General features: G+C 36.6%; 1 protein-coding gene across 1 annotated transcript in view; it reads left to right on the top strand.

The window, feature by feature from the left end:
* The first annotated feature begins 260 nt into the window (after positions 1-260).
* Positions 261-26,838, top strand: part of AHR (aryl hydrocarbon receptor) — a 48,720-nt gene continuing 22,142 nt past the window's right edge. Inside the window, exons 1-2 of the mRNA XM_055135727.1 lie at positions 261-918; positions 11,799-11,986. Of these exons, the coding sequence (XP_054991702.1) occupies positions 854-918; positions 11,799-11,986 (253 nt within the window). The 5' untranslated portion in view covers positions 261-853. The remainder of the gene's footprint in view (positions 919-11,798; positions 11,987-26,838) is intronic.

The raw sequence follows: 26,838 nt of genomic DNA, 5'->3' as shown, positions 1-26,838 counted from the left end.
TTGGCGTGTCTGTCCGTGAAAAGGTCTAAATATGAAGAGTTTGGCTCCGGGCAGCAACCTGCCACGCCTCTTTTTTTCAAGGGAGAGGTGTGTCTACCGAGATTTCCAATGACCTCACTAAGATGGCGGCCGAAGGCTGTCGCGACGCATGACGCCATCACGTTTGCGGGCGGGGCGAAGCCGAAAGGGGGCGGGCTCTGAGGTGCTGGGCCGGGCTGCGAGGTGCGGGGCGGGGTGGGGCGGGGCGGGGGCGCGGGCGCTCTTCAGCCGGTGCGTGCCGCGGCGTGAGAACAAGCTGGGGAAGTCCACCCGCACCGCGGGCACAGACCTCCGGCGGTGGCCAGAGCGAACGGAAGCGGGTGGCAGCCGGGCACCCAGCGGCCGGCACCCGCGCTTCGCGGGCGGGAGGCGGCCGAGAGCGGGGAATTCCCGAGCGCGGCGCGGCGGTCCCTCCCTGACCCGAAGGGCTGAAGCGGACGGTCACGGGGCGCGGCGCCGCCGTCCACGACCGAGACGGGGCTCGCAAACAAGCGAGCCAGGCTCCTCCTCCGCCCGGACGCCTCACCTGGGGGCCGCGCCGCGCCGCCTCCGCCCGGGTCGGAGGCACCTGCGCCGCCTCGCGCGCCGGTCTCCGCCCCTCGCCCCGCGGCGCGCGCACCTGGACGCGCGGAGCGGCGGCGCCCCAGCTCGGGGGGACGCGGGCGCGGCGGCCGAAGCCCCCGGGAGGACGCAGCGAGCCGGGGCGCAGGTGGAAGGGGCGCGGCTTCGCGGGTCTCGGCGCCGGCCGCCGTTGCCGCCCGCTCGGGGAGGAGGACTCGGCCCTCGGCGCGCCGTCGCCAGCGGCCCGGGCACCATGAACGGCAGCAGCGCCAACATCACCTACGCCAGTCGCAAGCGGCGGAAGCCGGTGCAGAAAACGTGAGTGTCGGGGGGCTCAGACCCGGGGGTGCGGGAAGTGGTCACTCCTTTCCTTCCCCCCCCCTCCACCCCAACCACAGATTTCGAACCCTGGGGGAGTTCGGTCCCGTCCCGACAAGGTCTGGCAGGTTCGAGATTCGGAAGCGGCTGGAGACCCAAAGCCGTGGATGTTGACGTTTATTCATTTATTTATTTTTTAACTGATTTGAGAGTGTGGTCCTTCGGGTCTCTGTCACCCCACACAAGCACGCCTGCAACCACCGCCAGTGTGCAGCTCTGCTTTCTCTTATGTGGTCTTCATTTGTTGACAGCTCTGGGGGGGCCCGTGGAGCTGGCGGATTAGTTGACACAAACCCGTCTTGAAACTCCCCCCTTCCACTTTTCTTACCAGCGTGGGTTAGGTTAGAGGCCGGCGGTTTCTCATTCCTGCGCTGAGGCTGGGTCGAGCGCGGCGGTTCAAAGCGCCGAACACGTGCGGAACTGCACGGTCGGGGCTGATGGTCGCAGAAGGTGTTTGGGGGTCCACCGTAGTGTGTCTACTGCTTTAGCAGGAATTTTGTCGTGCTCCGACTGACCCCGTTGGTAAAGCGTAGGGAGTTGTTACCAGCAGGTAAGCGTGAGTGCAATGAGGAAAATAAGAGAATTTGCATTTTCACGAATAGGGTGGGGAGTGGGGCGCTTCCTTCATAGTTCTGGAGGGGTTTTAGAGTTTTTTTTCCAAGTAAAAGATTTGGAACTGGACTTACCGAAACACGTGTTGATCTTGGAGCAGCGACTTGAAGCCCCTAACCCGCCTCCCCCAGGTTTTGTGAATTTCAATAGTTTAACGTGCCTGTATTTTGCTATGAGCTTCTGTATTGTTTGGCGAGTCTAATTTACCTGTTCATTGCATTGTGTTAATTGTTTTCAAAGAAAATCTGTGCCTGACTTACTTTTGTGAATTGACCGTATTCGTGTGTTTATTCCTCCTCTCCGACTTGGTTCACCTATGTAAACTTTTCCATAATCAAGTTTAGGAATATATTAAATTTATACTCAAGTAATCAGAAGCCTGCCCTTTGTTTAAACCTTAGGTCACCAACTTGAACCAGAAAAATTACGGTTTAAGATTCATGCATAAAAACAGTTGTTTAAAAGTTTAGTTATTCTGGAGTATCAATTTCAGGAGTGGTCATAGTAATTCAGATCTAAAGTTGGCATTAACGGGAGGTTATTCATCTGTAAATAGCCTGAAACTTGGAAGGAACCAAGTATCTAACATTTTTCACAAAATTCGGAACACCGCTCACTCAGCAGTTTGGGGTCTTAACCAGTTTTATGACTTTGGTTCATAATATTTCGCGTTCTTTAGAATTGTTTCTTATATAAAACTGGTTTTGTAGTTTGACTTTGTCCTTGATCGTTAAACTTGAGAGGCATTCCCGATGTCAGTTCTGTATTTGTCAACACATTAATGCATTTTTCATAATATATAATAGTGGTATTGGGGTTTCATGTGTGTATTTTCAGAAAACTAGATCTTCCTGATGAATGTTTTACTGAATTTCAGTCAATATATTGCAAAAGAATAGAGATAACTGTTTTTGGACCTAAAATCAGATACCTTAATTTTGTGTTCATTGTAAAAGTTTAACATGTTTGGCTTCTAGTTAACATTTATTAAAATTCTTTTTGTGCATAACATATATTTTTATGCCTTTTATTTAATATAAGTTGTATCCATTTTGTTATCTCAAATTTCTAGTATACCTCCTGAGATGTGCGTATGTATTTAGTAATCTAAGAGTGCCCTGTAAGTGAGCATTTTTCACATTTACTCTCATTTAATGTAGGTGTTTTTCACATTTTTATCGAGCTCCTTAGTATTGTCTAATCATTCTTCATAAAATATCAGTAACTGACTCCATCATAAAAGCCCTGTACTGGCATTTACAGATTCAAGTAAAATTGTGTATTAAGTTTTATCTATATGAAAAATGCTTAGTTAGCTAGCCAGTGAAGACTCAGTTTAGGAACGTGGTGTTTAAATCTGCAATTCCGTTTAATATGAATTCAGAGATAACTTAAGCTAATGTAGCCTAAAATAGGTTTACATCATTGCAAAATCACATCTTGTTTGACCTGAAAATGCTTTATATTGCTGAGATCTTTGACCCAGTAAGTGGTGGTCATTTATTTAAAGAGAAAACAGGTTGTAGAGTAATTATAGGATTGTTAATAAAATGGCTATTTCAATATATAATTTCAAAAGATTTTGTAATTAAGTGGCATAATTTTGACCTGAAATTCTTCAGTCTTCAATTGAATTTACTAAATAAGATAAACTCCCTCTAGTGGTAAATTGAATGTTGAAAATTATTTTCATTAGTAGGCACTATGCTTAAATATGTTCAAGTATCTTTTGTGTAATGGACCTTCAGTAAAGTTTTTATCTTTTGGAATAATATAAATTTGTAAAATAAAGTATCCAAATCCATGCTTCCACCTTCAAGATACTTACAAAGATCATTTTAAGATTAGATTCTACAGTAACTTTCCTTATAACTTTATAGCTTAATTAGTAAGTAATCCTGCCAAAAGAAACCTATTTTCTGGTCTTGTTTTATTTTCTTTGGAGATTAGTACATTGTTAATTTGTTTACTCTTCCACATGCAGTTAAGAAGCACACTCTTGAATAAGTAGAATGTGTATTTTCTTAATGATAATAAATTTGGACTTTCGTAGTTAAGTTTTATGAATATAAAATGATACCGCTGCATTGATTTGCCATAATTCTAGAAAGTTCATCTTAATTTGGGGTTCTATAATCTGTTCTTTTTCAAATAATTTTACTTAGTTAATGCTTTGTGATTATAAAGATTATAAAGGCCTCTTCACGTAGTTGAACTATGAAATGAATAAATGAAAATGTCTGGTTGTTGGTAACATTTATAAAAAATAAATGACAAAAAGAGGAAGTGGTGAGATAAAAAGTGAAATGCCACTAGATGTAAACTAAAAGATGAGGTTTAGTTTCTTTGTTTTTGTAGTTGTGGCCAAGTGATTTTTTTTAATTAAAACAGGATGGTCCACACCTAAATGGCCACGGAAATCACTGGGATTAGTAGAACAAAAACATTTTATAAGCTATAAAGGCTGCTAATGATATAAATGAAGCTACAACATAAATTCTGTTATTTAAATAATTTTAGTTTATAGTATCACGGGACAGTCAGTTCTCTTGTGAAACAGTAAGAGGCAGTATATGATTACATTCTCAAATACAGGTTTGGCTGGAATGTGCTACTCCACTGAAGAATGCACCAACCATCGTACTTGCCTATTGATGTATATAACTAAAGCAATTACTTGGAAATAAGCACCATGAAAATCTTTAAGAGCAGCACCTTTATACTTCTGCATTTCTTTCAAAGTAATATTTTCTAGTAGCTGAATATTACTATAAACAAAATTCCATATGTACTATAATACAGATGTTCATGGAGTTTTACATACATTTTGTTTACATTTTCTAAAAGTGCTTTGAAAATATATTATTTCAGCTTAGTAGTTCAGTTTTATAGATAGATGCCTAAGATATTAAAAAGTGTGAGATAGTAGATAAAAAGATTGAATATGTATATTACTTCCCAAGTCTTTGGGCTCAAAAACATGTCATATTCATAATTTAACAAAACTATTCAAATGAATAGGTTCAGCAGTGTATATCTATATCATAGAAATTTACTTGTCCACTGTTTATTCAGTTATATTCTAATTATTTACCATTTGCCTTGCACCATTTGTATTTTTTTCTCTTTTTTTCCATCCATGCTTGAATTTCTTTTATATTCTTTTGCTCCTGTGTTCATGATTTTATGTCTACCTGCCTTCCATTACAGTCTCTTTTGCTGAGGGTCAGAGCAGTAATACAGTAGGTAGGGCATTTGCCTTGATGCGACTGGCCTGGGTTTGACTGACACCCCATATTGTCCTCCTGAGCCCACCAGGAGTGATTCCTGAGCACTAGGGCCAGGAGAAAGCTCTGAGCACAGTAGGGTGTGCCCCACCCCCCAAAAAAGCTTTTTTGGTACCCAGTTGTATTAATGTTTTATTATATATTTTTCTTTTGGAAGAAAATTGTGTTTCTGACTTCTTAATATTTTTAGATAGTATTTGAGAGTTTGCTTTAGATTTTTAGACACGGGAATTTCTCTGCAAATTATTAGACATTTTGTTAGGAAAAATTCACCAAAGTGAGATATTTTAAGGATTGTATCTTTCACTTTGTGTAAAATATTATCTCCTCTGAAACAGTGTCACATTATTTTACAAAATAACTTACTTCTTATAGGCAGTCTTTTATTATGCCTGTGTTTAAAAACATTTATATTAACACATATATTAACATCAATACTATATATAAATTATCTAAAGTTTAGCCTTTTGGACGTTATAAATTGATGTTTTACTGTGAAAATGTTATTGGCACTATTTAGTCTATAATTTACCGTTCTTCGTCCTCCCAATATATTTTGTTTTATAAGTTTGAATTCAGTTCACTGTTTCATTGTATTTTATTGCAAGTTCTATTTATTGCTGAGTAAAGTTATGCATTTTGATTATGCTTTCCTTCTTACTTTTTTCACTGGTTTATTTCCTCCCTGTTTTTTCATCTTCCTATCATTTGCATCTGGGTTTAGCTGTCTCAGTTTTATTGAAGACAGACTTTGTGTTTATTTCTTTTATTTTCCTTGTTTGGAATGATTTTCTGGAAGGGAAGGATAGTTGCAGAAAGCTATGTGCTCTATCATAATAAAACAAGAAGTGCGTTACCTGTTTTTGAGTAACACATTTCCATGACGTTCTCTGTTATTACAGATGTAGGTAATAGGTTTTATTTTTTTTTCTTTCCTGAACTCTTGAGTACCACTTTCATGGCTCCTACCTTATTAAGTAGTATGTCATTTGAATTTGCCCTATTATAGAATTTTTTTTTTTCATTTAGTAGTTATTTTTGGTTTGGGGGCCACACCCAGTGGTACTGAGGACTTACTTCTGGCTCTGTGTGCAAAGATTGGTCCTGGTGGTGCTCAGGGGACCATGCGGGATCCCAGGAGTTGAATCCAAGTTGACTCCCGGCAAGGAAGTGCTTTATCTGCTTTCATGTCCCAAGCATGCACTGGCTCTCTCCCTCCCCCACTCTTTCTCTTTCTCCTTTTACATTTATCTTCCTCCCTGGTATTTACTTATTTTGTTGTACATAATTTTTATTTTTAATTTTACTGTAGTTTGATGTAATGTGGTTACAGTAGTTTTAATGTTTCTGCTCTGGTGTACAAAGTGATTGTACCTTCATCACCATCCAAAATTAGTTCTCTAAAGATAGCTCTACCTTTTGTCTTTGTAGCAACCGGAACTTTTAGTACATTATACATATATTGGAGCATTCCTTACAAATTCACTAATTTAACAGTAGATCACTACTGGACTTTTTCTTGTAATGTTTTAGTGATTTGGGGATAGTCAGTACATTTTACATGGATTTAAAAAGAAACAGTAAAAATACATACTTAGAAGAAAAGGGTACACTAACATTATTTTTCAGATTTATGAAAGTTAGTGTTTTCTAGGATATACTTCAGGTTCTAAGATTTTCACTCTTTAAGTCTAGAGACATTATACATCTTTGCTTTCCCCTAGGAAGAGCAAAAGTGGGAATCAGAACTATTTATTTACAAGTATAGAACAGCAGCAGGAGAGTGACCAAAGGATATTTTTATGTGTGGGGAGACCCACATCCCGTGGTGCTCAGGGCTTACTCCTAACTCTGTACTCTGGCATCATTCCGGGCAGAGCTCAGGGGATCATATGGGGTGCTTGTCATTGAACAAGTGGGTAAGGCAACCGCCCTACCCACTGTACTATCTCCAGCCCTGAGAATTCTGTATGACTCAGTGACTTCCTTCTCAGAAGTATGTGTAATTTTTTTTTGTTTCTAGGAAAACAAAATAGTTGTATTCATCCTAATAATGAAATTCATTTTTATTTGTGCCACACATTACCTTGCCAGCATCCCATCAAAAATAAAATTTATGACTCCAAACATTTAATATTCTATTCAAAAATAAGCACACACACTAAAGCCATGGGAGGAAATGAACAGCGAATAGGCTTGGGGGGGGCCTCGGGTTGATTTGGGCATTGCTGGTATGGTGAGATGTGGTGAGGAACTCTCCCATTTCCTAGCTGTTGCGTGGAAAGAAATAGCATAGGAAAAGTATGCCTTAGTTCAAGAAAAGATGAATTAGAGGGCATTCAGGTACTAGTTTTTTAACAAGTGAACTGACAAAAAAGAAGGAAAGCTGATCCAGTAAATTCAGTTGTGTGGGAGACAATGGCTTTTAGGGAAAAAATGTTACTGTACTCAGAGAATTTCTAAAACTATCTTTGCAGGCTATTTGCGGTTTTATGTTAAATGACAAAATATAAACGTATAAACGTCTAAAGTTACAGTAAATTTGTGTTTAAACTGGATTGTTAACTTTCCAACTTTGTTTCAAACACTGGGCAAGAGTGATTAATTTACCAGACATTTTGGACTGGGATATAAGAAGACTTTAAGACAGATTCAAGTGACATTTGACACACTCTTGGGCCTGCCACCACCAGTACTTAAAGTGTGCAAGGCTTTTAAAACAAGCATGGTGTGCAGTCATCTGGAGCCTTGATTGCACGATAATTTTGATTTATAGGTTGGGACAAGATTTTTTAGATTTAAAAAAAATAATTGCTCCATTGCCTGATGATATCTTAGGTAGAGCAATTTCCTGATCCCACTCTTAACAGAATGTTTACTTGTACTTGTATTTTAATTGTAGACTTTTATTTAAGTAAATAGCAGCATGTTTGGCATAGATTAAAAAGCAATACAAAAAAAAAATTCTGCCAAGCCCCAGTCAAGTGTAGTTGAAATAGAATTATTCTTTTTACTTATTCTGTGCATCTTCAGTATGTAAAGCTAAACATAAATATTTCCAAAGAATCATTTTAAATTCTCTTCCAAAATTAGTGAAAAAGTGTATCATAGTACTTGCAGCTTTAACAACAATGAATTTGGAATCCTAAATCTAGCCAGTAGTTTTCAACCATGATCTTAATTTCACTGTGCATTTGGCTTTGATCTATAACCTCCAGAATATTCTTTTATTTATTTATTTTTTTATGTTTCTCTCATGTCATTTTAAACTGCATTGCTTCCTTTGCCTCATGTTGATATCGCTTGAGTTCTCTCTCTTATCTTAATTGGATGGATCTTCCACTAGGAAATAGAGTTCTTTTCCTATGCTAAAAACATCATTTGTAGACATTACACACAAAATATTTTCCTCTTTCTACTTTCTTTACCTAGTCACTCAGCAAATCAGTTGTTAAGCATTTGATTCTGGCTCAGGCCATTTTGCACATATTAGTTGAAGACAGATACTTGTGTTTACAAGTTGCTGGTTTATAGAGAATTACTCAGTAAAAAAAGAATTGTAGGAAAAAGTTGAAATTTAGTTGGAAAAGAGAAATGCAATAGTTAATTGTAATTTAATTTGGCTATAAATATCACGATTAGGTGAAAACAGGACAACGATTACCAATCTGTTACTTATGTAATTGTGTACCATGCTTTGTCATAAGCATAAACTGCTTTACTGAAATATCTCAGCCAGCCTTTACTGTACCTGCTCTCATTGGCTGTAGTCAGGCACTGATCAGATTAGCCTGTTTTAATTGTGGATTCACAGTTAAAGTACTGTGCAATGGGGATGCAAAAATTAGTATGTAATAAGAACAACAACCAAATACATACAGTATAGATTACCTAATAGTTTAGGAAATCTGAGCTCATGCTACCTAGTAAGTACTGTGAGAAATGAGAAGTGAGCAATTTTACATTGTGTAAAGAAATTCATATTTGGTGTAGGAGTGAATATGCAGAGTCAATACATTAAGCAGTGACATCTTTGAATTTTTTTTTCTTGCTGTTACCATCTCCATGTGCCATGTCAGCTTGTTTTGCTTCTGTGTTTTTGTTACTTTCTTCTCCCCAGTGTTTTTTAATTACCACTGGAAAACCACCAACGTGGCAAAACTGGATTTTACTTATGAGAGATGTTATCTGGACAGAATGTCAATGAAATAGTTGTATAAGACATTTGCAAGCAAAGCATAGCACACAGAAATAGTATTGGAGGAATCCTTTGTAAATAGAACAGGAACACTTCAAAAAATAATTTACTTGAATACAATAGAACTTGAATGTGATAGATTCAAGAAGTAATATGTATGAAATTTATTTCTTAGTCTTTTTATTTTCTTTTTGGATCACACCCGGCAATGCATAGGGGTTCCTCTTGGCTCATGCACTCAGGAATTACTCCTGGCGGTGCAACGTATGGGATGCTGGGAATGAAACCCAGGTCAGCCACATGAAAGGCAGATGCCCTATCCGCTGTGCTATCACTCCAGCCCTTATTTCTTAGATTTAAAGTATAGTAGAGGAGAAAAGCTCTAGCTACAGAAAACAAAGTCAAAGGAATAGGGACTTTAGAAAGATCTAGAAGGTTTTTATTTGCTTGGCTAAGCAATGTGGATTGTGAGGTGCTCCTGAGAGGTTTGAATAAGGTTTGAAAAATGTAACAAGGGTTTATATTTTTTGAAAGAAGTGCTAAGTTCAGTGAAAACTGCTCTGTATTCTGTCCTATCCATCATCAGTACCTATTTAGTAAAACATAAAATTTGTCGTGTAAATTCCCCTGCGAGCTTACAATGACTCCAAGGTACCAAAGTACAGTTTTCTTATTAGTACTGTGAGAAAACTTGCTGTTTTCTATGTCTTGAACCTTTCTGCATTAAACCTCTAGTGACTCACTTCTTTACTATATGTCTGTTGAGACATAACATACCAGAAAGTTCTTCCCTGGCTCTCAACAAGAACGCCTGTCATTCCTTAGTTCTTTGTTGTTATTTTTAACACTCAGTAGTCTGAAAAGATATGTGGTTTTTTTTGAGTGTATGTATTTCTATTTCTCTGCAGAATTACTATAAACTTCATGGAAACAAGAGCATGTTCTGTTCACTGCTTAGTTTGCTGTGCTTGGCACAGGGTAGTTGGTCAATATTTGTTGGAAGAATGTGGACTCAACCAGCTTCCTCTTCTCTCTCTATTGTACCCTTTGCTTCTGGCTTCAAAGTAGGCTCTGCAAGGGGGGGGGTCTCTCATAGTTCACCATTCCCCCAGACATGCCTCTCCCGAATTCCCCCTGTTCTTTCAAGATACATCTTTCCAAAAGCAAAATGTGAAGTAAATGGAGTTTTTTTTTTTGTTGTTTTTGAGGTTTCTTCCAGGGAACAGGGAACTCTGTACTTTTTGACTAGGTAGGCAAAGGGTATATTTACTTAGGCGGCCCACACAAGATACCGGTAAATATTGGTGTAAATAAGGTAGGGATCAGTCAAAAATTGTTCAGTGAGATACACATGTATTACTGGTATAAGTTGGTATTTAGTTAACTGGAGCACTGCTATAAAACAGGTTATGCACTCTGTATAACTGGAGGAACATAACAAAGGAAGTATAGTGAGAGAAATAGTTATCATTTTCAATTAATTATATAAAAGAATACAATCCGGAGAAAATTTCTACTGATTTATCTCGTATATATGTCACTTTTCTAATTAGTACTTATTTATTTTAGAAATAACAAATGTTATAGAAAAATAGAAAATAGAAAAAAATTAAATAGGCCGAACTAAAGAAATTACTTGGTGGTATAAAAGCATTCAAGTTTTATGTTTATTATATTTTTCTTTAGTTATATTATATTTCACATATAACAATGAAGACAAATTATTTAGAAATGTTTTGATTGGGGAAAATTAACTATATAATACTTAGGCCACTTTCTTTACTTAGGTTGGCTACATGTAGAGTAAGTGAGCTATCTCTCTGGCCCCTAATGTCTCCTTTTTGAGTATATTTTTGAGTATATTTTCTATACTTAAAAATATAAAAAATAAGCGTAGGAAAGTGTGTGCTGAATGTTGGAGTTTCATTGCATTTTCTAATTGAAAGATGTATTATGATAATAATAGAATTATGCCAAAAACAGTAACAAAAAGTCTCACAATGGAGACGTTACTGGTACCCGCTTGAGCAGATCGATGAGCAATGGGATGACAGTGACAGTGACAGTGATTGACAAATTACGAAAAAAAACTGGACAATACTAAGAGTTAACATAATTATCAATATCAATCAATAAACAGGAAATACTAAAGTAAGCATTTTATTTGACTTAATTTGGGGAAAGAATGGCTAGAGAATAATTTGTCTATCAGAACCAGAAAGCTTTGAGAGTGTTGATGACAGGATTAAAGTGTTAGGGAATTAGGAAGCTGGGGATGGTGCAGATAAACTTTTCTTAGAATGCTGGTGAGTCTACAACATAAATGATAGCAGGGCGCTTTTTCGTAGAACATAGAAAAGAAAGCATGGTTTTTATATGATGCAGATTTTCCTCTTTCTCTTACAGAGGCTGTGCTTGATAGGGGTAAATTCCTAGTAGAGTTAGTGGGGAATCAGTAGATCACAGATGTATGATATATGAACTATAGAAGGTGCAGTTGGCATTTTCCTCTGATGAAGTCATATGTTGCTATTGCTCTATGAGGAATTTTGCCCATTCTCTCATTTTCCTTAAGTTACAAAAGGGGGCTTTTCAAAAAGGATTTATTTATACTCCAAGTAGATTTAGGTGTTTCTAAGATGTTTGTGGAGATGCTGTAATGTAATAGAAAAGTTTTGCCTTATACATTTTAAAGGGTTTTATGGTATTCTGTTTATTTACAGTGTCAAGCCAATCCCTGTTGAAGGAATCAAGTCAAACCCTTCCAAGCGACATAGAGACCGACTGAACACAGAGTTGGACCGTTTGGCAAGCCTATTGCCTTTTCCACAAGACGTTATTAATAAGCTGGACAAGCTCTCAGTTCTTAGACTCAGTGTCAGTTACCTGAGAGCCAAAAGCTTCTTTGATGGTAAGACCAATGGGTTAATTTTTTTCCTAATAACTTATAAAATACTTAGGTTGACTGTGGCTGTTTCTGTTTCTGTGTTGAAAGCTGCTATGATTTGCCATCTGTGGGAAAGTTTTGCTGAATAATGAAATGCAGCAAAAATAATAAATTAATAGTTCTATAAAACTATTTTCCAGATTTTTCAAAGATACTGCCACTTAAATGATATATGTGTTTTTAAACATAATGTGTTTTTTTAAAATAATGTGTTTAAAAATGCAGCCCATGTCAAGTTCCAATTCTGCTTTTTTCTAACTCAATTTTATAGTTTTTTTCTTAAAAAAGAATAAGTACAATGATATACTTTTGCTAAGTTTACTATATTTTATAGGTATTTATTCTTAAAACTTAAAACTATCCTTAAAACTTTATCCTTAAAACTATCCTTTAGACGTATGTTTTTGAATGTATGATGTTATTTTTCAAACAATATGGAGAATTAATGATAGAATCTAGGTGCTTATATCAGTGCTTCCCAGATTTTAACATAGGTAAACACAGGAGTCTTGTTAGACAAAGGTTTCTATTCAGTAGGTTTAGGTGTGGTTAGTGATTTTTCATTTCAAACAGGCTCTTGGTGTTGATAGTGCTACTTTCGGTCACTTGGTCATTCGGAAGTGCCTAGTTAACACATTCACAGATACTTGAATTTGTAATTTATGTTTAGTCTATTATAAAATAACTCATTTCCCCTTGGGTTTATATTTAGATGGTTTGATGTGTTTTGTCTGAGTGGTATTTTGTTTGCTTGCTTCTTTACTATGAATGTAGTTTAACAGTTGTAGTGAACACTCTACAGTGATTTGAGGGTAATTTAGGGAAGAGTACATATTAAACGTTCACATTAGACACTGAAATTTTATCTGATCTCTATAAAAGGTTTTGGGATTTCGAACTTTTATCTATTATGTTTCATGTTTAGAATTAGTTATATAGGAGTATATGTGCATGACTCAGTTATATAGCTGTTTTGTGGTAGAATTAGAACCAGTTGCTTTATGTAGGGTGGTGGTGGGTTTGTTTGTTTGTTTGTTTGTTTTCTGACCATATTTCAATTCTGCTTTCTAGAATCCTTTATATAGTAAAACTCTAGAACTTTTTCCTCAATCCACAGTGCCCAGAATGTAGTCTTTAGACAAGCAATATTCAGCATCACCTGATAACTTGTTAGAAATAACAAGTCTTGAGGATGAAGCCATATTGCAAATGGTAAGGTATTTACCTTGCTCTTGGCTGAACCAATCCAAGCCCCATTATGGTCTGCATAGCCACACCAGGAGTGATCACAGAATGCAGAACTAAGAGTAAAGCCTGAGAACCACTGGGTGTGGCTCCAAATGTCCTTCAAAATTAAAACAAGAAGAAATCTTACCCTTGTGAGACTGGGTGCATAGTGAAGCCTGAGAGTTACTGTTGGAGATGGTAACCTCAAGGCCACTTCTAGCTTCTTGGAATGCTCTCTTTATCCATAGAATTTATGCTCATGATATTCCAGCAACTGACCCTGCCGTGAGGGATTCTGAGGAAGAAGTGGCTTCCGCCTATAGGGGGATTATAATCTGGAGGCATTATTTTCTTAACCTGGTATCAGTATATTGATTTGAATCATTTTATTCTTTATTCCATGCTCCTTCATAATGTGAATTCAAAGCATACGTGTTAAAAAGAGGGGAGTGCAAGTGGAGATTGTGCAAAATTTAGAAATAATGGAGAATTGAAACTGCTTCGAGAGTAGCTATTAGGCCACACACATACTAACATTGTTACCCTCTATGTAGTATGTGTATGATATTTGCATGTAGATATGGATAAAGATATACATGTATATATAGTATACACACATATTTACTAGGTTTGTGAGTCCTGTTCAGTACTTTGGGTAAAATTGATTCCATATTCCAAAGACATTGTCTTACAAAGAATGTCATAATTTAAAACATTGACATTGGTGCTGCAGTTTGTGTTAATTTTGCCACATTCAAGTGTGAGTCACTGGTGGTATGCACCAGCATCAATGTGTTAACAGGGCTTATCATGGAGTTATTCTGTATCACTGTCATCCCATTGATCAACGATTTGCTCGAGCGGGTGCCAATAATGTCTCCATTTGTCCTAGCCCTGAGAGTTTAGTAGCCTTTCTTTACTCGTTCTTCCCAGTGGTGCCGTATTGGAGGCACTTAAAGGGTAAGGGGAATGAGACCCATCATTGTTACATGAAATTATTAAAAAGTATTTTTTCATCTCATTAAAGAGTTAATACCTAGCCTTTTATTCTTATTAAGTATATTGATAGTAGGATCTTATTAGCTGATTTATATAATTTTTTCATACTATATTTTTACTTTTAAGCACAGTATTGGTGTTTTTTTTTTAATTGAATCACCGTGAGATACAGTTGCAAAACTTTCACATTTGAGTTTCAGTCATACAATGATTGAACACCCATCCCTCCACCAGTGCACATTCCCCACCACCAATGTCCCCAGTATATCCGCCCCCCTTTCCAATCCTCCTCCTCCTCTATGGCAGACAATTTCCCCCCAAACTCTCTCTCTACTTTTGGGCATTATAATTTGCAGTGTAGATACACTATTGGTTTTTAACCTCAGTGTACATGTGATTAACCTGGGAAGCTTTGTACCTTCTTATTCTTATTCTTTTATGCTAATAGATTGTACATAGAACCAGGAATCCGTGTTTTAATTGGCATGCTATTTGAATCCACGGCAGTGATTTAACTACCTGACCCTGCCTGAGTTTGCCTTGAACGAATGACTTTCAACAACAGCAATTAAGAAAAAAAGTTTGCTTTCGAACAAACAAGTTCTAAAATACAAAATTTTAAGAAGACTGAATGCATTTGTGTTAGTTTTAGTGGAGTCAGTGCACCCCAAAGAGAGTCTTTGGGATCTTTTTTTTTTTTCTGTCAAGGAAAGGAACAAGGAATTAAATGAAAGTTGAAGGAATAACTAGTACTTCACCTCCCGCACCAAAAAAGGAAAAAAAAAAAGAAGAAAGTTCCTGTGTCGTCTTCATACCACCAGTGGTCTAGCTAGGCTAAGGCAATGTAGTATTTTGAGAGAACATCATGGATAAAATTTTTAAGATAATCCTCTATCTAAACAAAAACAAAAAGCAGACAAGTGATTAGAGATTTTGTGCAGTTCAAACCTACTCTCCCTCTATTTGGGAAACAGAATAGCAAAGTTAAGGGAAGCTCTTGGTGAATAACAGGATGCAAACAGGAGGTGTGTGAATTCCTGCGGAAAGAACAATATAAACGAGTAATCATACAATCTTGTTAGAAAGGAAACTCAAGTTCTACTGCAACAATAGATATTTTTCCAAGAAAAATCCATCTATGCATTGTGAGTTTAAGTAATCCAACTTGGAAGGATCTTCTTAACCTTTGGAGCCATGACACCATTGCTATGGCTATTGCCAAAGTCATGGTAAATTTTAAGTACAACATCATATTAATTTTTTTTCTAATTACAGCATCTCCAAATGTAACTTTAAAAGTACTTGCACCAATCTTAGTTCATCTTTCAGAAATTATAAAGTTAGAAACAGTTTTATTGACACTACTAAGGTGAAGTTTAATATGAAAAATTTTGTAACTTATCCTTTAAGTAATGTGCAAGTTCAGGATTCACAGAGAAGAAAAACTGGGGGAAATAGTTACTATGCTCCACTCCCTCAAGTTCTGATGTCTTAGAAACCTTGACAATATGCAAAGTATTGTTAAAATAATAATGTTCACCACCTAACCTTTAAGGGAACATTTCCAAGAGGGGCATAAAGCTTAGAAATTTTATTAATAGTTTTGGTTTCAATAGAAAAATAATTAAGAATTTTTGAACAGTTAACTTTTTAAAATCTTTTGAGTTATATAATATTCTAAACCACAAATATCATAAGCTACTTATTTTCTACTTTACGCCATGAATTCACACTATTTATAAAAGTGTGATATCCATCACATAATGCTTTTTAAGTGTAATATATTGCCTTTTTTTCCTCTCACTACAATGAATAATCAAGTGATTGGATAATTCAGAAAAATGATTGCCCCAAGAAGGCATTCAGTATTTATTTGCTTAACTTCACTGAAGTATGCCTTAAAAAATGAATGTAAAGTTCATGTTTTTTATTCTAGATTTTGTACTGAGAAATGTGTTTCAAGGATCTGAGCAAGGATGTTAGTATTTTGCTAATTACATAACTTCCTATTAGCCAGCTGTAGTTACTGGTTCTATGAATTTATTCTCTATAAATTACACAAATATAAGCCTTTTATTGAATTGTAGTGTTAAGAATTTTTTTACATAGTCTGTTATAGTGCATCATAGAGTAGAATTTAAGGATTGAAATATTCAAAACTTTATGCATCTTTTTGGACTTTATTGGTATCATCTGTACTGTATCTTGGTATTTTTATTCTTCCCTATGCATTTTTTTAGTATATTCTTTGCTTCTTTGTCAATGCATCACTCTGATTATCTTGTTCCTAGCCCACTTATTATTTTTGTTTTCGCTGAATGTTTCACAGTGTTCTGGCAACCTTAGTACATTTTGATTTTCATCAGATGAGATGAAGTCTACAAGCAGGCTGCTGGATTAGGTTTTTAATTTTTGTTTTTATTCTCTAGGCCACATCCTGTGCTTAGAGCTTACTTCTGGCTCTGTGGTCAGGGATCACTTCTGGTGGGGCTTAGGGGACCATAGGTACCGGGGATCAAACCCAAGATGTCTACATGCAAGGCAAATGATTAACCCCTATACCATCTCCTGACGCAAGGCAAACGACTAAATGACTGAACCTCTGTACTGCTCCTCACTGATGCTGGACTCTGTCTAAAAACACTCGTTTTATAAATATGATAAAATGAAAGATTCACAATTTGGTCACTACTTTCTTTACACAATAGACATGTGAGCTTGTTTAGAATTAATAACCATATAAGTAAAAATCCTAATAGATTAAAATGGTAGAAGCTATTTTAATCTTTATTCAGTTTCCTCAGTAACACTGCTTTTTGGTGTTCTGTTTCTGCATTTTTACATTTTTGATGAATTACATGTTTGTAGAAAACATCAGAACAAAAACCTACCATTACTTACTGTTTTCTGATGTTGACACGGACTGAAGCCATAGTACAGCGGGTAGGGCATTTGCCTTGCACTTGGCTGACCCTGGTTTGATTCCTCTGTCCCTGTCAGAGAGCTCAGCAAGCTACCGAGAGTATCCTGCAAGACGACTTTAAAAAAACGGAGGTTAAATTAGTTTATTTTGTTTTTGTTTGAGGGCTGGCTCCTGACTTTTTGCTCAGGGAGCACTCCTTGCAGGCTTGGGAGAACCCTATAGGATGCTGGGGATTAAACCCAGGTTGGCCATGTTAAGGCAGGTGCCTTATCTGCTGTACTGTCACTCCAGTCCCATGAGTTAAGTAACTTTATTTTGTGAAATGAAATCTTAGAAACAAGAAAAATAAATTTTTTATATCTTATTAACCATAGGGGTTAATATTCTGATTATGCATGTCATTTTTCCAGCTGTATAATTGGCAAAACCACTGTATATATTCAAGGTGTAAGATAAGATGTTTTTATACGCAATATGCAAGTGGGTTATTACCACAATCAAGGTGATTAACATTTTCATGACTTCTGTTGGTTACCATTGTGGGTTTGGGGTTCTTTGTTTTGTTCTGTGTTGAAAATATTTAAGATCTGTCTACTTAACAAATGACAAGTACACCATACAATGTTTTACTCTGGTTGTAGTCACCCTACCATAAACCTTGTTCTGCTCTCTCTTCTATGCATTGTACATTTTTAGATTCCACATAGAAGTGAGATGAGATCATACAGCATTAATCTGTGTCTGACTTAACCTCACTTAGATTAATATACTCTAGGTTTATCTGTGCTTTCACAAATGGCAAGATTCCTTTTTTAAAAAAATATTTTTAGCGCCATGGTTTAAAATAACTTATTGTAAGGTTCCATGCATAAAATATTCTAGTACCATACTCTACCAGAGTGCTTGGAATTAGTTCTAGAAACTTGCTTAGTTTAGGGGTCTGAATTCCAGTTTTGATTTTCTGCATTTGTAACTTTACAGATAATAGTTTTATTTTTCCATTTAAGGAAAAAAAAAGATTTTCCTATTAATGTTCAGTTTTCTTCAAAAAACCTTTTAGGGGCTGGAGCATTGGCACAGGGGGTAGGGCATTTGTCTTGTATGCGGCCAACCCGGGTTTGATTCCCAGCATCCCATGTGGTCCCTGAGCACTACCAGGAGGAATTCCTGAGTACACGAGCCAGGAGGAACCCCTGTGCAATGCCGGGTGTGACCCAAAAAGTAAATAAATAAATGAATAAACACATCAGGTGTGGCTCCTGAGCACTGCCTCAGAGTCCTAGAGGCAAGTTTAAAAAAAAAAAAAACCTTTTAAAATATTCTTGAAGTTTTGCAGTAGGATTTTATTTGCTTTGATGGTTTTTGATAGAATTTAAATTTGTTTTAAGGTGAGTTTTAACATGTTTTAGATTTAATGTTATTTTACAACATAGAATTTCACGGGTATAACTTACCAGCTTTATGTAGAATTAACCACCCCTGCCATAAAAAAGATCTCTCCATTTGTTCCTTCCCACTCTTTCCTTCTAGTAATTAACATAATTTTTACCAAGTCACGGTGTTAGTTTTACCGAGTTTTACCATTTGTTTGCACTACTTTTATTCCACGTGTGAGTGAAACAGTCTCATAATTGTCTTTCATTTTCTAACTTATTTCATTAGAAAACTCATCTCAGACTACTTCCATATTGTCCCAGATGGCACGGTTTTATTTTATTGTTGTTTTGTTTGATTTGGGGGACAAACCTGCTGGTGCTCAGGGGATACTCCTAACATATTGCTTGGGATTTTCTTCTACTTGTACTCAGGGGACCATGCCGTGGTTCAAACCACAAGGCCTTACAAGCAAGGCCTTTATCCAGCCTTTTATCTCCAGCCCACAGCTGCTTCTCCTTTTTTTTTTTTTAAAATTTAAATCGGAGAGTAACATTCTATTGGGTGTATAGGCTACCATTTCTTTATCCATTTATCTACTGATGGACAGTTAGGTTGATTTTTCTGTTTTGACTATTGTGAATAACTCTTCAATGAAGACAGGAATGTAGCTATCTTTTTAAATTACTCATATGCTTTGGGAAAATGACTATGGTTGGTTTCACTGGATCATATGGTATTTGCAGGTTTTTTTTTTTTAAGTAATCCTCATGCCATTTTCCACTCAGGTTATATTTCATCAGCAGTGAATCAAGGCTCTTCACATCATTACCAGTGTTTGACATTTCTGTTGTTTTTGAAAAGGGCCATTCTCACTGACTTGTGGTGATACCTCATTGTGGTTGTGGCTTTTATTTCTATAACAATAAATGATGTTGAGCTTTTTGGGGGGTTATTTTAATGGGGTTGGGTTTGAGGTTTTTTAAAAAATATCACTGTATCACTGTCATCCTATTGTTCATCGATTTGCTCAAGCAGGTGCCAGTAACGTCTCCATTTGTCCCTGTTGTGTGCTAGTGTAGCCTGTTGGTGTATTTTTTAAAATATATAATAATTTATTTAATTTTTGGTTTTGGACCACACCTAGCTGTCTCGGGCCTTAAGGTGTACTCGTGACTCTTTGCTCAGGGATCACTCCTAGTGGTGCTTGGGTTTCATATGGAGTGTTGGGGAATTGAACCTGGGTCTGTCACATGCATGGTATGTGCAGCACCCTCTAGTGTCTGGAACGCTACAGTCTCAGTCCCACCTGAAACTTTTTTTAATGGGTCTGAAATTTATTATATAATCTGCTGCTTTTCTTGCTCCTTTACTTCTCTAGTGAGTTTTGTCTTTGATCATTGTCTCATTATATAGCTCTCGATGCTTAACTACTTCATCAGGAACAGTTTCAATTGGTGAGAATTATATGCCTTTGTCTTTATATAAATATATACAACTTCCTATTTAAAAGTTACTATTGTTATATTAAATCAATTATCACAAAAATTTTTCTGCAATTTTAGATAATTGTCTGTAATTAGATATTTTTATTATTTGTGAGGCTTTGTGATTTGAGTAATAGAAAGACAATATTTCTGTGTTACATTGTTTTAGAAGTTATATTTAGATATAGGATTTTATAAAAAGAGTATAAAATTGACAGCTGCTAGGTCGATAAATGAAACACCCTTAATAATATGTTTTAGAATCAAGTTTTTGTAGTTTGAAATTATGCTTTCACAACTGTTTTACTCTTTGATCAACATGTTTTTATTAGTAGCTCACATGTCTGGATATTTTGATTTTGGAGTCATTGTAATATAGTTGAAATGATTGTTTTCAAAACCATTAAAATGAATAAAATATCTAGAGAAACAATTTAGTATTAGTAATACCAAAAATGACATGTTTAAGGATAGGTAGAGGTGTAAGGAAGCCAATTTTTAGAATTTGAAACTATGCTGAAATAATATTGAGTCCACTAATGTGCCTTTATATTTCAGTTTCTTCTATGAGTTGGCTAAAGAGAAATTTATAGGCGAAAGGATAAACTAAAATAAAAATTTATTTAGAAAAGTAATAGTAGAGGAGATAATTCCAGGTTTTACATTGTCTATAGAAGCCGTAACACTACTTTCCATTAGCAGTGTGATAAGAGGAATAAGTAGTCCATTTGGATTATCCTTTTACAACCTATAATTGTTCATATTGAGTCTTTTTTCCCCCTTTGCTTCAGTCTTAAATTTACCCAGATATGTAGGAATGACTTTGGTGGTTAGCTGCTGACTAGAGTCTTGATGGCATCTAGTTTCAGGCATTCCCTCTCTTCATTTCATCCCAGTGAGGGAGATACTGTTGACAGTGAGGGAGATACTGTTGAGAACAGCAGGCAGGAGGAATGGAGAACAGTTCAGTTAGGTAATCTTGTGGCCTTCGATTAGACATCTTTATTCTCCCTCTTCCATTGGCCCATTCACCTCAGTATGGATATTGAACATGCTGATGTTTTAGGATTAGCAGATTAATCCTAAAAAAGAGTTTTTACTACAGTAGGTAAGGCACTTGGCTTCCAGGCGGCCAACATGCGGTTCAATTTCCAGCATTCCATTTGGTCCCTGAGCCCACTAGGAGTAACACCTGAGTGCAATCCAGGAGTAAACCCGGAGCACTGCCAGGTGTGCACCCCCACATTACCCCCCCCAAAAAATAGAAAGTTTTGAATTTAATTTATAGTTAAAGTTATTATGCCAAATATTTCCTGGAAAATACTGAAATTTTACTTATTCAAATGGAAAATTTTATTTGTAGGATATGCATAGAGCCCTGTAGGGATTTGGTATTAATATCATCTGAGACTCCTTTTATTAAATTAACTTTGTAATTTGATTTAGAGATGGAGTATTGCTAAAAGAAATACTCCTGGCCTTTTTGTAGAAATTGTAATAGTCTATTTCCTTGTATTATTTTTTCCTTTTATCAGAAGTAGCAGTTTCAAATCTAGACACTTTGCTGAGGTAATAGTAATCTGGCTCACATTGGTGAGTGTGGAGGAGGGCCACAGTCTGCCCCTTGCAAGAGGGGCTTATGAATGGGGATTTTTCATGTTGCCTGTATTTGTTTTAAGTTCCGTGCTTCATAAAACTGAGTTCAGAGTTATTTCCTAAGGTATTTATATTTATAGTGCTTTAAGAAGCAGAGAAATGGGGAAAAAAATCTTAGAAAATGGAGATACATGAGATCTAACTTCCCAACTTTCTAATTTTCTACTTCCTCAGTCTTGAGGTTCTAAGTCACTAGTTTCAAAGTGTGATTTGGTTTTCAGTATCATTTTGGAACTTGTTAGCAACACCAGCCCTGTGATGCTTTGAGGGTATTCCTCATTCTGTACTCCCATACCACTCCTGCTGGTGCTCAAAGGACCATTATATGGTACTGGGATCCAGATGGGTAGGCTGAAAGCAAGGCAAGTGCCTTAATCCTTATATTATCTCTCCTTAGACATTCTAAAGATGGGGTATAGTAATGTATTTTAATAATTTTTCAGGTTATTCTATGTCTAAGTTTGGGAATTACTCTTGTAGTTCATCAGATTGTGTTTAATTATTAGGTTGCAGTTTTTGAACCCCATTCTTGTATGTTTAAAAAGGTAAATGCAACCCATGCCTTACTGGAAAAGTAAGTTTTAACTACTCTCATTACTTCCATTGATTTAGAGAACTAAAATAATCACAGTAGAATTGTGTGTGAATAGATGTAAAACTATAAAAATATTAAGTAGCATCTTTAAAGGCAATCTCTACCTGGGCAGTTTCTATTTAGGAATATCTATTTTAAGGACATTTTCAACTTCAGAATCATATATTTTGGTTTTGCTAAATGGCCATATTTGCATTCATTCATGTCAATTTAACATTTACAGTTTTTGAAATTTTTTCATAATGTAGGAGTACTGCTATTTATTCAACCATTGATTAAGCTGATTGAATTGGGCATGAACTCCACATTACTTTTTGTTTTTTTATTCAGAATTTTAATTTTATTTTATTATTTTATTATTATTTCCCCCCTACCTCTTTTTTATGATTCACTGTGAGATACACTTACAAAGCTTTCATGTTTGAGCTTCGGTCATATAATCCTCAAACATCCATCCCTTCACCAGTGCACATTTTCCACACCAAAATCCCCAGTATTCCCCCACCCTCACCCCCGTTCCAACCCTTCCCCTGCCTGTGTGGCAGACAATTTCCCCCATGCTCTCTTGCTACTTTGCTTTCATTCGATATTTTGACACCAGTCTCACCACCACTCAAACCTGCTGAAAAGGCAATGCTAGGCGATTTGTTGTGTATTGCTTGTTATGGATAGAATATAATGTCCAGGAAATTCTGTGTTGTTCTCTTCGGGAGCTTTAGTTTATAGTGTCTGGGTCTTGGCCGTTGATGAGATTACATGGGCTGGGGGCAGTCTGTGGGTGTGATTGCCAAGCTACTGGAAAACTAGGGAGCTGTGGGGAGGAGACCCAGTCCTGATCCAAGCAGGCCTGGAGATCTGTCACAGGTTCCCGCCTACCCCCTTGCTAAAGGCCCTAACTGCACCTTTTGATCTCTTCTGAGATTTATGGGTTTCTGAAATAAGGCTAATAAATGAGCTTATATAGCTCAGCCTGAGGTGGTTTATGGGTGTGTCTCCCACATGCCTAACTTTTGGCCATTTAATTCTTGGTAAATTTTGCCCCAAATTGTTGGGATCTGGCCAAAGGAACAGCAGCAATTTTGGGGTATCTGGAAGTCTGAAGGCTCCATTGGGCTGCTGATGCACTCACCCCACAGGTACAGGTTGACATGCTGGTGGCACCATACCCCCAACGTTTACATTGTTTTAAAAGAAACACACTTTCATTCTTCCATCATGCTTGGAAATTTTTAGACAGAAAAGAAAATGTGTCCATATCATTAGAAAGTACTTAACCCTGTGTACCTAATCTTAGTTTGATTTGGAAATTTAACAGCATAATTATTTTTATTGACTTTTATTCAAAAGAGAGCACTTCGTTTGCAGAAGAAACTATTGAAATAAAAATACCTTTCACACACAAAGATGCTGATGATACTCGTTAGGTAAATCTAACATGTTACTTGAAAATACTGCTACCAGACTAAAGCAAACGTTGAGATATCTTTTTTTATGCCAAAGGAATACTTCATTGACATGTACTAAGATTTTTTGATATGTGAATTTCAAAGAATTCACAACATCTTTTGAAAAGGAAGTGCTTAATTTATTATGAAATGGGAATCTGAGTTACATGTATAAGGAAGAGAAATGACTGACACATTCGGAAACATGGAAATGGTTGTATTGTCAAGTATGGCAATTTGATAATGTTGTGACATTTACATAATTCTATCATCAGATCTGTCACTGTCACTGTCATTCCGTTGCTCATCGATTTGCTCGAGCGGGTACCAGTAACGGCTCCATTGTGAGACTTGTTGTTACTGTTTTTGGCATATCAAATACACCACGGGCAGCTTGCCAGGCTGTAAGTGCGGGCGAGATACTCTCGGTAGCTTGCTAGGCTCCCCGAGAGGGGTGGAGGAATCAAATCTGGGTTGGCTGTGTGCAAGGCAAACACCTTACCCACTGTGCTATCGCTCCAGCCCATCATCAGATCAAAATTATACTTGTATAAGTACATCAGTTTTTCAGAAAGAAATAATTGAAATATTTGGTGATTTATTATCTGTTATCTTACTGTGTAAAGTCAGAGCCTTATACTCTGGAAGGTGTCTTGTTTTTAGAGATAGGGAGGGTAGGATTTTAACAAATTTCTGTTCAATGCAACAAATGGTTCTCAAGTAGCATAAATAAATGGTGACTTATCTTCAAACATTACATTTAATTTGGCTGTCATGTGTTTAATTTCAGTGGTGTAATGTTGAATGTCTTAATTTCTGTAGCAAAATGCAATTTTGAATTACAAGTGGTAGATATATTGCCATCCTAGAGGTCCTTTTAAACTCCCATCGATACTTTCTGTTAAGAAAAGGAAAAAGTTACCCCTGGCGTGCACTTTTACTGTGGGCTTTCCATAATGGTTTTAACCTATGCCCTTTTATCTCTATCCATAACTGTCGGTTATAGATTCCAGGAATTACCTTAAATTCTACCTTGTATTTTAGCCTTCACAAGAATTTGTCTCAAGATGCATCGTTGTCTTCATTTGAAGATGAGCAAACTAAAGGTCAAAGGTGGTTAATATGGGAGAAGTCTGGTTGTGGTTAATACTAGGTCAGGCACGGTTTGGCTACCTGGGGTTTTATCTAAGCTGTATCACTTAAAAGTTCTGTGATCTCGGAACGTTTCTCAAGTTCCGTAAGTCTCAGTTTCTTATTAATCAAGGGGAAGTAATGCCAGTGTCATAAAACTCTTAATGATGATCAAATAAGATAGATTATAAACTTCTTGGGGGCAGTCAGTGTATGTTTAGCAAGGATAAAATATCACAACTGAGGAAATTAGTAAAAGCCATTCAAATGGTAGAAAATAATGCTGTTACCAGTACCCCCATCCCAGTTTCTTTAACTTGAATTTTTATCTAGGCAAGACACATAAATGTGAGAGTGAGTAGTACTAATTTACATGTCTCATAATTTTAAGGGGCAGGTTGTAGTTATAAAACTTACGAAATAAAGGGAAAATTTAATAGAAGGGCAAAACTTAAAATTGGTGGGCCTAGAGACCAAGACATAAAAGAAATTTACTAAGGAATCACATTAGTATTTTTATAGACAAGAATGGAAAGGTCTGCATTCTCCTGGACCTGCCTGCACATTATTTACTTAAATCCTTCACTGATCATTAACCATAACCACAAGAGCAACGGAAATATTTGTTTGCTCTCGGTGAAAGCGTCTAGTGAGCAATCCTTCCTCAAATGTTGTCACCTTGCCCTCCTTAAGCAGTTAAATAGATTTATATTAAATACTGTCCTTCCAGCATTTGGGTTATAAACAATGGCAAGAATTTGTTTTTTTATGTTTTTATCTTCAAATTTGTGTGATAGAAATTTTTTAAATCTCATTCTGATTGGTGCTTACATTTTTTTACATTCTTTTATGGATCTTAATTTTCATAGCCTCAATACCCTACTTGACAACATAATCTGTCTAATGTCTCATTATAATGAGTAATATTATCAGTAAAATTCCTGAAACAGATCATAAGTTACTCTAATGTGGATAATCCATTTTATTCTTTACTTTGTTTCTTGGTGGTTCAGTAACTCTAGTTGAAATTGAAATAAAATTATTGGGTAAAATTTAATTTTAAAAGATAGTTTATGTGCTATGACACTGATATCTGTTTTTAGGATTAAATTAAAACATAAAGATTTTAGTTTTGATATTTCCTTTGCAAATCATTGATGTGTCATTTAACTCGCAAGTAGTGTGTCATACTGGAACTTCTGAAAGGGTAGCAGTGTAATTAACTCTGACATAGTGAGATTTTTTTGTGTGTGTGCTTTAAAGCATATTTGTCCATTCTAAAGCAAACAAGCAAAAATATTTTCACATTTTTGTGTTTAAATAGATTCAAAGAATATGAAAATTGATTAACTGTTAGATCAGTTAGTTTAACTCAGACAATTTTTTTGACCTAAGGGAAATAGTTCTCTATATTTTCAAAATTACTATGGTCAAAGGCCAGGTTTCTTTAATTTCTTTTAAAGGGATGTTTTTCAGATTTTGTAAAGAACTTGGCATAAGATTCCATTGTGGCACACTTACTGGCAACTTACAAGAAAATACACTTAAAACACAAAAAATGCTTTATACATGATATTTGGCTCAAGGTGAGAGAAAACCTGGTTGGTAGTAGTTAGTGTTTCATCTTTTACACATAAAAATTTGACAAGTAGCACAGCGGGTAGGGCGTTTGCCTTGCACATGACCAATCTGAGTTCAATTCTCAATATCCCATATGGTCCCTTGAGCACTGCCAGGAGTAATTCCTGAGTGCAGAGCCAGAAGTAACCCCTGTGCATCACCGGGTGTAACCCAAAAAGTAAAAACAACAAAAAAAAATTGACAAGTAAGACTGAAAAGTATTTCAAAGTCAGTTTTCCTTAATGGTTTCTCTTAAATGTCACTGGGTTAAAAAAAGCATCAGGAATGGAGATAGTATACTGCCATCAAAAAGGTCATGCACTGTTATTAGTCTATGAGCTCTGGGAAGTACTAACAAT

This window comes from Sorex araneus, chromosome 1, assembly GCF_027595985.1.
Source record: "Sorex araneus isolate mSorAra2 chromosome 1, mSorAra2.pri, whole genome shotgun sequence".
NCBI classification, from domain to species: Eukaryota; Metazoa; Chordata; class Mammalia; order Eulipotyphla; family Soricidae; genus Sorex; species Sorex araneus.
The sequence above is the reverse complement of the archived record's forward strand: the minus strand, read 5'-3'. Positions and strand labels throughout refer to the sequence as shown.